A 13,202-nucleotide genomic window follows, 5' to 3' on the forward strand; every position below is an offset into this window, starting at 1 on the left:
TGCATTGCAGATACGAGACAATATACAACCACTGAGTGCAAGTTGAACACAGCCTATACAATGAGAAATCCACAGTGGTGACTTAAACTCTTCCAATATATGCTCTGGATGTTCCAGTATAATGCCAGTCTGGTTTGTAGAATGTTGTCTGCTGACGCATGCTCGGTAGAAAGTGTTCCCTTGTATCATGGTCCCAGTGTAAATTATGACAGGTTGCAGCAGCAATGTGTTTACTGTGTGATCGTTCTGAGTAAGTGTGATCATGAGGGTAATGCGATCAGTGCTTCAAAGTAGAGCACAGTTGAAATATCTGGGAGAAGGACTGAGGCTTGTGTGCGTTCTTAAGGAATATTTCCAGTCAGCTCATTCTGATCACACCCCAGAATCAACTCCTATCATACATGCCTCTGGCAAGAAGTAAAGCATAATTGTTACTTCCCTGGCATGTCATTTAGCATAGCACATTATATACTGTGGATTCATTCCTCAATTATGGAGAACCTATAAGTAAGGCTATTTTTTCACGGTTACCACAGATTTCACGAGCTCTGTGAAGTTTGTATTGTAATAACTAGAGAAAAATGATCAATTTTGAATGTGACAACACTTTTTTCCCCCTCCTTTAATAAATATTATGTTTAATCTTGAAAATATCGATTTTTTTAGACCATGATGTGCTGGGTTAAAATGCAGCCCTACCTATAAACTTTCATCCAGAGTTAAAGTGCTAAACAGAAAGCACGTTTGAATTTGCACAATCCATTCAGCTGTCTGCTTGAATTCACCTTCAGACAGAGATGCAGGGATGTTTCTATATTTATTTAGTGCACATTAGTGTTTTCAGACAAGCAATAAACAAAATGTTCATTCAGCTTTCCTGGGAAGTTCATTGTTTCATTTGTCTCTGCTGATTCTTTTTGGCGCTGTCTTAAGATTCCTGAATCTTGTGCTGTGCTGTTGTGAGGTTCTAAACCCCATTTAAAGGACAGGTGCAGCAGGATTATCTCGAAAGGCTCGTCTCCTGGCATTTTGTATTGAGAAACAGACTCCTCTATGTAAACACATGCACCGAAATGTGATCCTCATATGGAGTTGGCAAAGGAAGTTTAAAAAAGCCCAGTTGGTTTTGTTTTCTGCAGTGAATACAGAGAACAGCAGCATATGTTGGAAACAATGAAAGTGGCATGTACATGTCCACACTCTGTAACTCAAACACAGGAGACCAGGTTAGAGAGAATCAGTAATACATTGTTATTGGCGAATGAGCCATGAGACAACAGAGGAAAATGGTTTCCATGGCTACATGTTTGTTGCTGCAGACAAACATTAAAGGAGGTGCTGGTTTGGCTCTGGCAGCTGTTTTTAAGAATTCTGACAGTGACACTGAGACTTACCTGTTTACATTTTTGCCACTGCTATTTGAGCGCTCCTGTGTGGAACCCCGCCCTTCTCTCACCTGTACAGAGAAACCTGCTTTTTAGGTTTTTTTTTTTAACAAAAGGTTATTCCAATGGAAGTTTCCTGGGTTACCCTGGGTTGCCAGTCCTGCACTGCCAATAAAGATATTCATACTACTACTGCGTCTGTTAGACAGACCTGCTCATTAAAATCATTTGCACTCATATGAATATGAAACAATGATCTATAAGGCATAGCGAGATCTGAGTGGAGCTAATCGGGCACATACCCACGCCAGACTGTATTGCATTTCTTCACGTACCAAACTGCTTCACTGAGGTTAGTGTAAAGTGCAGCAGACTCTCTTATTCTCCCCACAGTGACAGCAGGGTACATTATAGACACTGATTGTAGTGCACCTGGAAGAGTGGTAATGGTTAGAAGAAAACCCTTGGTAAGGAAAAGTAAAGCTCTGCTATAATGGTGTGAAAAACATGGTAAACCACATTTGTTAAAGTCGTCTTATTGCGTCTTGTTCCAGGTGGGGGGTGCAGAGGTTTTGTGTATTATGCTGTGTATTTAAAACACAGGTCTCTACTTGCGCTGATGCACTCGACATCTTGAGAAGAGTGGGGGATGGGGACACACCGTGCTGTGATTTGCACTGAGAGCAGGTCTGCTGTGCCACTTTGATTATTATCTTTGGCAGACTGCAGTGTCACAAGTTTTTCTTGTGTCTCTTGCTTTATACACTGCTGTGGTTTGCACTCACACTAGTTATATGTAGCTGGGGCAAGCCAATATGTGCTGTTCCTGTGTGCTTTTTTCCTTAAGGGGCAGGGTTACTGCAATGAGGGGCAGGGAGATAGTCAGTTTTAATCCGTGGGATTGGCTGTTGAAGTGACTTCTGGGATGCAGGGAGTGGTTTCCTGCTCAAGCTGCTGATTTTTGGTCAGAAAGTATTTGCACTTTGGAGTGTAAGAACATTTAAACATCCAGGGAAATCAAGGCACCTTTTCTGGAGTATTGTGGAATTGAACTGGGAACTGAAAGGAGCCACGCACTAATGGTATGTGGGCTTTTCTTTAGCTTTCTGCCTGTTCAGCCTTTAAAAGGAAGTCTGTACAAGCCGCAGGATTAATGGTATGAAAAAAGTAATTTTCCTGCCTTGTACATGAAAAGTATTTTGATAATATAATTGAACACAGTATGCAGTGTTATAACTTTAAAAAGACAGTTCAGTAAGCTGCTGACTTTTTTTATAATTGATTTTTAAAAAAAACGAAATATATATTTACTTGGTGCATTTTTCTTTCAAGAAGAAAATGGTGCTGATTTTGCACTCAAGCAAAAAGCTTTGAAAAGCGGTCTGTTTATTGACCCGACTGTAACTATCAGTCATTTTTATTTCCCATTTTATTTAAACTCCTCTGCATATATCCATGTAACTGAGGAACCATACATGCCACCAGGGGTTTGCAAGGGTTATTGGAGAACTTGTAACAGAGTTTTGTCAGTTCAGACCTACGCTATGTTAAGTTGTAAAGAACATTTGTAGTGAGACCGACTTGCAGAAGGCACTTGGTCCTGTTCAGCCCTCGTATCGTCAGTGTGACTTATTGTGTTGTGTCTGTGTGGGTGCAGTGCTGTGCGCCGTGTTCTTCTTCTGCATGCATTGGTAAGAGTTTCCTCGTCCTGTTCTGCAGACATGCCCTGCTGTGTGGAAGGGTGGGGTCAGGGGAGCACACTGCTTCCACACTTACAGTATTAGCTGCTTTTAATGGAAACTTCTTTTACCCAGCCAAGCTGTACTTGTTCAGCAATGCTGCTGTGTTGCTTGTGCTAAAACAGTAAGAGATCTGGTTTAAACTGCAACGCATGAGTAGTGAGTTTTATTTTTAAACAAAAAAAATAGTATTCCCTTATAGGTTTAACTTTATAAGTTAGTATTGTAATTTTGCATGTTACCAGTGTTTCCATTATGCATGCTTATTTTATACGTATATATTCCTGGTACTATATTTCCCTAGATGGTATAAATAGGGATTCCTTGAGGTGACCAGGCCACTTGTTTATTGATGCTAAGACTGCAAAATCGTGTCTTCCAGCACAGCTCTTCTCGCTTCCACTTGATAACAATTTTATTATAAATAAACAAAAATAAAGTGCACAAGGGAAAAATAACAGATACTCAAAACACAAATAAAGCAAAAACAAAACTCACAAAAATAAAGTCTCCAGGCTGGGCAATGCCTTCACTGGATTTATCAAAATTCAAAAAACACAAACCCACAAAAAACACCAACCTGCTTCCTCAGCTCCCTCCTCCCAAATGAGAAGCAGAGGCCTCCTTTTATGTCAGGTGGCTGGGCGCTGATTGATCGTTAATTAACCTAATCAGCTAATCAACCCCAGCCACCTGAACATAATAAACCAAGGCAGTTAGGGGAAATTAACCCCATCCCTGCCAATTTAAAAATTGCCCAGCCTGGAGACTTTATTTTTGTGAGTTTTGTTTTTGCTTTATTTGTGTTTTGAGTATCTGTTATTTTTCCCTTGTGCACTTTATTTTTGTTTATTTATAATAAAATTGTTACTTTTTTGAACTGCAGACTGTCTCTGGGCCTCTATCCACTCACCAGCCTGCCACAGCATCATTCAAATCATTTGGGATTAGTTTTTTCAGAGTGCTGGAGATATCATTCCAGTCATGTGGTATGGCCGCTTATGACTGAGGCAGCGTGCCTGAGTACTGAAATCCACCCTCCTCTACTACTATGAGCAGGCTGCAGGGTTTGGACTTTGTAGAGTAAGTGGGATTGGTGGGATTGGTTTATTTTTTTGGGTGGATTTATTTCTTGCTAAAATGTGGATATTTGGTGTGTAAACCCAGTGGTTGCCCTCTTTACAGAGATCTTGCATCTCAACAGGTTAATAAGTTGCAAGACAGTATGACATTGGAAGGGAAGGTGTACATGACACAAGTGCTGTGCAAAATAACACTTTGCTGTAAATATATAGAGTGGATTTGCAGGATGCTTTTGGGGAGGAGGGGTGCTTGATAGCTTAAGAAATCATAATCCAAAAGGTACTGGGCGAGAAAGAATGCATTGTGATGACATGCAGAAGTATTTAAAAAAAAAAAAAAAGTGAATTGATCTTTAAAACCAGTTTTGCAGAGTGGATAATTACCCCTATGCTCTCTAGTTTACTAAGTTAGCAGGGATGTGTGCCTTTTAGATCTTAGGCTGAGCCAAAACTGATTTATTTCAATGTGGAAGTCAGGGTTGGGACAAAAAAAAGTAAAATCAGTGCATACAGGATGTATTCAATTCAGGCTTGTTGCTGTATTGGAAGATGCTTAGGTGTGGTGCACAGTACAAACTGGTGACATTTGCTGGAATGGCATTGTAATTAAGATGTCTATTGTATATTTTATTTATTGTCCAAATAATAGAACAATACATGTATCTGTGACTAGAATTGGGAGCAGCAAACACTGCTGTCCGCTGTGAGGTCATGAAAGTATGGGCCTGCGCTGTGCAATCAGAATGAAAGCACTGCCGGCAACGCGCATAGTAACACATTTCAAGTTGAATTTGTGCATTGTGTGCGTGTGTGCGACTATGCAGTGAGTGCACACTCTTATACTGTATGCTGTTAAAATGGGATTTCAAATTTAAAAAATCATACATTTTGGAAGTAGAGTGTGTAATCACTGTATTCTTTACAACAGTATAGAATTGATGCGTTGTTTACGCTTGTCGTTGTACAGAAGCATCATAATCCTCCAACCCAGGCATAAAGTATCAATATTTAAATAGAAGGTAGTAACATGCCTGCTTTTGAAAGAGATGTAGGCCTACCTGAATTTAAATGCCCAACCCGCTTTATAAAAATGTGAAGTCAGATAAAACTTTATCCAATGTGCATTTAGTTACTAGCTTTCCAAAAATGAAAATGTGATGGACATAGCTGAGACTGGTCTCACTACCAATCTCCGATGTGCCCTTGGACGATTAACATAAGAGACTGGTCTCCACTCCTGGACTGCTATTGTGTAATATTGAGAGAGTTCATGTATTGTGCCTTGATTTACACTTCAGGTCATATTCATTTTAAACTAGTAAACTTTGTTTTAAGTATTTTTTTACCACCTGGAGTTTGTTTTTAAGTTGATTACACGTTGTGAAACATGATTTAAACACATTTAAAATGGGTTTCTGTATCAGTATTGTCAATAAATTTAGATATTGAATATTTTATTTGAACACATTTTTGTCATTTTTAAAGTAATTACACAAGACGGCATGGGGTAACACAAATATATTTTAATAATCTTCAGAACTGAATGGCGCTGGTGGGCAGAAAAAGAGCTAACCCTGAACCTGTGATTTTGGGATATTTCTCTAAATTGAGGTTGGGCTGCTAGGAACTTACTGAGAGTCAGTACTATGATAGACAGTGTCCTTCTGTGCACCCCATGATACTGAATCTTGTGGCCAACACACTAGTTAAGTGTGCTATACTTCACTCGCTTACACCAGACAAGCACAGGCATCTGTTTTGATAAGCGTCACAGTGGAATAGCAGAAGAAACACATTCAACAGAAGGGAGTTGTTTTACATCTAGCTTTCGTCAGACTGAGGGCCAGAGTACACAGAACACAGCTACTGTATTACCTAAACCCTCCACCTTCTTAAAGGCTGCTTCAGGGTGAGGCTGGGGGACATTGGTGGAGTTCACATTCATGTACTGTATTCATCCCCATACATAAATATAAACAAACAGCAACCACGTTTCTATTAGACAGAAAACAATGGCGTACCCAACCCCACCTTGTGACTCAGCTGTTGTGTTTGTGATAGAAGCTGCAGCATACAGAAGGTCAGGATTGCATAATCTACCATGATGTGAGTTTGGAGACTAGGGTTTACAGACCCAGGCAAGTCTGAAATTGCTCCCAGTCATTTTGATTTGCTATCCCTTTTTTAAACAGGTTGTGGGTTGTTTTTTTAAGGGTTAGTTAAGTAGTTCAGTGAATGGACTACAGTGCAACCACTCCCATTGTATCATCTCTGCTGTACTTGCCTCCCACTTTTTATTGAATACGTCGCTTGCCTTGTAGAGCCCATCCTGCAATTCCAGTGGCTTAACAAGTATGGCTTTTGAAATCAATTCCATCTGCTTAGAGGATTAATGCAAGATTTAAATCACATTAGCACATAAACAATCAAAGCAAACAACCAACAGATTTTGGACCATGGTATTGCTCAAGCTAAGACAATGAATTTCTTTATGAAACCTTGGCAATTCAATGTACATATTTACTGAACTGGTTGTGTTCCTGACATGGCAGTAACCAGAATTACAAACTTCAGTGTCTGAATAGGACAGAAACTCTTAGTTATAGTGCAGCGAGTTTCTATCTCCCAAAATGCAGAACATCTCTCTTCCCCCAAAGAGACAGTTACAAAAGTTTCATCCATATTAGTAGTACAACTCACTTCCACATGGACAGATGATTGACCTTTCATTAAACTCTGAGGCCAGTCTAGCTACAGTAGTATTGTTGCTTTATCCCAGCGTAGGAGGTTAGTGATGTCATTGAGATGAGATATGACTCTGGGGATGTTTCATATTCTGCATGCTCACTGTCCTGCTGCACTTAGGCCTACACAAACAGCAGACATTGATCCCTGCATCTTAGGGTGAATTGACTTTAATCAAGGACTCTGCAAACCAGAGACAGTACATCAAACTTCAGCCAGTAAAAGATAAAGAAGGGCTGTAGCTTTATTTAAAAAGTGCTGCTGTTGTCAGATACTCTGCTGTGCTTGGCTGTAACGGTTTCGGCTGCTTGCCAAGAGTCAGAATCAATTAATAAAAACACTATTAAATAAATAAATAAAATGTTGGCCCTGTTTAAGAGTGTGTTTAATGGTCCCTGGGATGTAGTTACTGTGTCTCTATAGTAATGTTATCCTCAGTTACACCCCACATACTGTGGTGGTGGTGTTGTTGTTGTTGTTGTTGTTGTTTATTATTATTATTAATCACATGGAGGTTTACTCTTGTAATGATATCTGTCATTATCATACATAGGTTTACTCTATGTACGATATCTGACATGAATAATGTTGATACCAGTGTGCTTACAGTAAGCATTAAGAAAAGATATTTGATCTCATAATCGATTCCTGATGTCTGTGTTTACTCGCTTCGCTATAAGCATTGACACGTTCAATAGCTGGTTGGTGAAATAAACAAACCCCCTTTGGATGCAGGAACTCCCAACAGAGACGGAGATATTAGTCCTTGACTTTTCATAGCCGTCCTATACCAAGAAACAAAGAATTGCAATAGTCAAGGCGAGAGGTTATGAATGCATGTATCAACATCTCTGAATTCTTCACATGCAATACTGATTTTCATTTATCTTGAATGATAATTATGCTATTGTGATAACAAAATTAATATGCAATCAAAAGAAAGCTCGGGGTCCAGGGTAACACCCAGGGTCTTTGCTCTAATAAAAGGTAAAATGGAATTGCCATAAATAATATTGATTGGATTACATTTCGCTAATCCCATGTTACCAAGTAGCAAAACCTCAGTTTTATCCGGGTTTATTTCGAACCAGTTTGTCTCCATCCTTGATTGGATCTCAGTTAAACACTTTGTAAGAGTATTTATTGCCATATCTGCCTGCATAGGAAATGACAATGAACATGCATACACTGAACAACAAAGGGCCCAAAACAGAACCCTGAGGAATGCCAAACTGTACACTACCTATTTCAGAGGTACAGTTGCCCAGAAAGATAAATTGACGTCGATCAATGGTATCAAATGCTGCAAAGATCTAACAAAACACAAACTGAAAGCATTCCTGTCTGTAGCCATGTGAATATCATTGCAAACTCTCAATAAAGCTGAGTGCTTGTATGAGTTGTATCAGTAGCCTTATACTGTAGATGGCATTGCTTCTTAATGCAGACTCAAAACTGGATCAGTCCGGCACAGAGAGCCTTCAACTGTGCCTTTGGAGCTCAGCAATGCAAGACGTCCTCTGCTGTGAGCAAGCTTGTGGTTTTAGCACAGTGCCTGAATTGACTGTCAGGGCATAGCGTTTTAAACGCAATATAATGCACAGTATCTGTCAGCTGATGACGCAAGAATGTATTGATTAGTTCAGTTATTGGAGCTCCAGAATGTTTATGGGTGGAATGTTATAAATAAATATTAGTAGAATAGAATGTGGTTCAAAGTGGACCTTGTCTTTATGAATTTCTCATTTTTACCAGTATCTTCTTAAATTAGCTTTTTCATTATTGGAAGTTGTCTTCTATGGTGAGCTTACAACAGTGTTTTGATATAGGCAGTGTCTCCGAACTGATTATTTGATCATGTTATGAATTACAGTGGCATATAAACTCTGCAGGTTATCGAATAATCCAAGTGCACTATGAATAATAATAATAATAATACTAATAATAATAATAATATGGGATTAATATAATATTAAGACTAATTGTCATGTGAGTAAAGCACCCTTCATGGTGATTTCTATCCGATCTGTTCTGCTATGCTAGTGCTGATGCACATGATGTTCTGTAACAGAAGGTCAAGCAAGGTTTTTCTAACGGTGTTACAATGTCACCAGCCCTGTGTTCTCTTGTAAGGCTCAGGACAAGACATCAAGGAATCAGTGGGCTTCATGTTGTAGCTGTGCCCTACAGACCAGGCAATGCTGCTGAGGAAAACGTAATATGACCATCACCATGGGTCCTAGAGTAAAGGAAGGGTTAATGCATTCATTTATTCATCACTTGTTATGAACACCATTTATCTGAGAGACAGGTTCCATTGTGAGGCTAGCTTAACTTCTCAATCAGCAATTCCACAGAGACGTACAACACATTTTGAAAAGGGCATCTGTGGCAGAGCAAAGCTCTGCCCTTTTTAAATTGGCAGGGATGGGGTTAATTTCCCCTACCTGCCTTGGTTTATTATGTTCAGGTGGCTGGGGTTGATTAGCTGATTAGGTTAATTAACGATCAATCAGCGCCCAGCCACCTGACATAAAAGGAGGCCTCTGCTTCTCATTTGGGAGGAGGGAGCTGAGGAAGCAGGTTGGTGTTTGTGGTGGGTTTGTGTTTTTTGAATTTTGATAAATCCAGTGAAGGCATTGCCCAGCCTGGAGACTTTATTTTTGTGAGTTTTGTTTTTGCTTTATTTGTGTTTTGAGTATCTGTTATTTTTCCCTTGTGCACTTTATTTTTGTTTATTTATAATAAAATTGTTACTTTTTTGAACTGCAGACTGTCTCTGGGCCTCTATCCACTCACCAGCCTGCCACAGCTTAATTCAAATCATTTGGGATTAGTTTTTTCAGCTTTGCAAACTCTGCATTATAAACACCCTGTATTTCAGAAGGTAGCCTGTTTAAATTTCTATTTGTCCTTTGTTTTCCTAAGGCTTTGTGGACTTCTGAAGACATTTTTCTCAATACCAGTAGGTGTATAAAAATATCTGTGCATGGCTGCTAGAGTTCTATCGAGATATACAGTATAGTGTCACTGCTTGCATTGCCAGCTCTGTTAACAGAAGCATTTAAACACTAAAAACTGCAAACCTTTATTGAATATATGTTTAATAGATTAATCATTTAAACCTTGTATGCAAGCAGGTGTTTCCTGTTCAAAATGTCATATACTATTTGACTTGATTTAGTATTTTGTAATCTTTTTAATATTTTACTTTGGTACATTTTTCAGTTTTTACATGGTCATATATAGTAGTGTAATTTACATCTTATTTGCATGTTCTCAAACATCTGCCGAAATTGCAAATAAAAAAGTGCACGAGACAACACCTATAGGCCTACACGCATTATTCGGGGCCTGTGGCTGTTAATTCTGGTGTGATTTCAAGTGCAGGGGAAGGGGGTATAGAAACACATACAAAAATCCAAATATTTATAGTTTTAAAGCTCTGCCATGTATAAGAGCTGTATAGAGAGCGTGTGTCCCTGTGTTGCACTGTACTGTATATTTATGAGTGAAAAGAGTCCCGCCTATGCCTCGGGCAAAGGAAAAACTTCCACTTGCTCACAGCTAGATTGGGAACCTGGGATTTAACAGCTGAGAAGGGGCACGTGATATACCTTTTATTGATGGCGTTCCATAAAAAGGTATCTTTACGTATGGGTATATTCTGTTCAGTTTACTTGTGTGCAGGTCTTCAATGGGCAAAGTAAAAAGCAGTTAGGTACTGAACAACAATGATATTCACCATTGCAAACTGTGACCGGGAGCAATCTCTTCCCATCAAAGGGTCTGGAGTCACTGATACTGTAAAACAGGAAATGTTTGTGGCAACTTCATTTTGCAGACAAATGTTTGTGTATTAAGTTGCATACACTATATGCCCTTCAGTCTCTGTGTGCACAGTTCTGTCTGTGAGCACTTTTACCTGGGCTTTGACCACGATGCTGTGGATGTGGAAGAGCCTGTACCGATCTACCCTGAGCAGGGGACTTAAAGAACACAATGTATACATATGAAATATCATGGGCTCATTCCAACTCAAGTGGATCTTATTAAGAATGATACTAAAATACAAAAAATATTTCTACCCAATGTTAAAAATGTGACCCCAGTAACAGGGCGGCTTTGCTATTTTGCAAGAGTGATAATGAAGAGCGATTTCTTTGTTGAATACAAAGATATTCCTTGTTTACAGTATACAGCAAAAACCTCTTGGTGATGTGGTATCAGTACAGTAAACGCTAAAAGGATACTGAAGTTCGAGATGAATGTGGTTATTCACAACTGTTTAAGCATTTAAAGCATGCAAGTGTGTTTCTGTGTTTATTTTTAAATGTAATCAAACAGAAGATACAGTGCTCAGCCCTTCTCAACATGTACTATAGCAAAGCAGAGTGTAATCAAACACAAGAGATACAGTGCTCAGTCCTTCTCAGAGTGTACTATAGTAAAGCAGTGCAGAGTGTAATAAAGCATGGCGAAGCATAGGTAACCATTGTAAACAGCATGGAGTTATGGTATAAATGGTATAAATATGGAAAATCAGGGTAAACTATAGTAATTGCATAGTATAACCATGGGGAAAATGAATGGGGATTAAAAAAGAGACTATGTGCTGACTACATCACTTATAAATGTATGTTTTTTCTGTTTTACTTGTTCAGTTATAACTACTTGACAGTGTTGTTTGTATTGGGGAAACACACACTATTTATATAGGTGGTAGACTTCTCCCCCTTTCGCCTGTTTTGAGTATGCATGGTAAGCTTGTGTTCCTACAGATAAAGCTACTTTTTTAGGGAATGTTGAAACAGTTTTTTGTCCTGCTTTATGTTAAAGTACTGCATGGTGCACATACACTTGAACTGCGTAGTTAAGAGGTCCTGTTCCTAATGAGTTTTCAACACGCATGATTATACCCTCTTTGTATTCCTGTTTCCTTTTGGCTAGTGTGTATCCCAGCAACCCCTGCAGTGGGACCAAGTGTATTCCATGTTCTAAGGCTGCAGCTACATTGTGTGCAATGAATCCTTCATCCAGCGCTAACTCCTTTTCCTTTTCCTCTTTGTATCCACAGTCCAAACCAGCACCAGCCCCTGGTGCAGCACAGACAGCCGCCATGAAACCTACTGAAACGAAGGTACAGTACTGTATGCAATTCATCACAATAGAAACCTACTGAAACAAAGGTACGGTACTGTATGCAGTTCATCACGCTTCACAATAGAAACCTACTGAAACAAAGGTACAGCACAGTGCAGTGAATCACGCATAACAATGCAATAGAAACCTACTGAAACGAAGGTACAGCACAGTGCAGTGTTTCACGCTTCACAATGGCAATAACCAGTTCAGTTGTAACCTACAATAGATTTCTGTCTACCTGCTATAACATAAAACAGAAAAGAAGCTTTAATACAACAATGTACACACATTGTACTTCTTAAACATCAGCAAGCCACTAACTTACACATTTTATTCTTTTACTTCATAATACCACTTACTTGTATGCTGTCCAATCTTACTTGCGATATTAAGTGTGGTAGAAATCGGTATGCAGTGCTGGGAAGTTACTTTTAAAATGTAACCCATGACAGTTACAAGTTACTTGAAAACGATTGTAATGAGTTCCAGTAACTTGCTACTTGTCACAGTTACTTCTCAGGCACAGTCTAGCTACATTTTACATGATCTGTTTTCTTCAGTTTAATCAGGCTGCAGCTCGAAATATTCTTTGAAGATCCAGCTGTCAAACCCACTTGTTCCCTCCTTTGCCATTTTTTTAGCAAGTTGATATAAAAAAAAATAATAATTTTGTGTGACATGTAAGATTTGACTTGCACTGTTAAAGACCTTTCTCATTTCCATGGTATGAATTAGCTGTAGTCCTTTTTTACGTAACTAAAAGTTACTTTTTTTTTTCAACGTATTATGTAATACATTTCCGCATGTAGTTGTCCGAAAGATTACAAGTTACTGAAATGTAATCAGATTACAGTAATGCATTCCACCCTCACTTTGGTTACATGAAAGATAAATGTAATTAATAGCGTGTGATAATAACCAAAGTGATGGCATTTATCCATTTATTTATTTATGTATTTATTTTTACTTTTGATTGGGTTCATTCATAGTAACTGATTTTATCTGACTTTTAATTGAGAAACTATTTCACATCAGAAGAGCTCAGGCAGTTGGACCCTTGAATTGGTGTGGAGTGTGTTCCTTTGCTTGTTCTGCTGAACAAGTTT

The 13,202-nt window shown here is 38.9% G+C and overlaps 1 protein-coding gene across 1 annotated transcript in view; it reads left to right on the forward strand.

Moving 5' to 3' along the window:
• cast (calpastatin) overlaps window positions 1–13,202 on the forward strand; it is a 73,254-nt gene that overhangs the window by 33,392 nt on the left and 26,660 nt on the right. The window contains exon 4 of the mRNA XM_041245588.1: window positions 12,029–12,091. Coding sequence (XP_041101522.1) covers window positions 12,029–12,091 — 63 coding nt within the window. The remainder of the gene's footprint in view (window positions 1–12,028; window positions 12,092–13,202) is intronic.

This window comes from Polyodon spathula, chromosome 1 (genome assembly GCF_017654505.1).
Source record: "Polyodon spathula isolate WHYD16114869_AA chromosome 1, ASM1765450v1, whole genome shotgun sequence".
NCBI classification, from domain to species: domain Eukaryota; kingdom Metazoa; phylum Chordata; class Actinopteri; order Acipenseriformes; family Polyodontidae; genus Polyodon; species Polyodon spathula.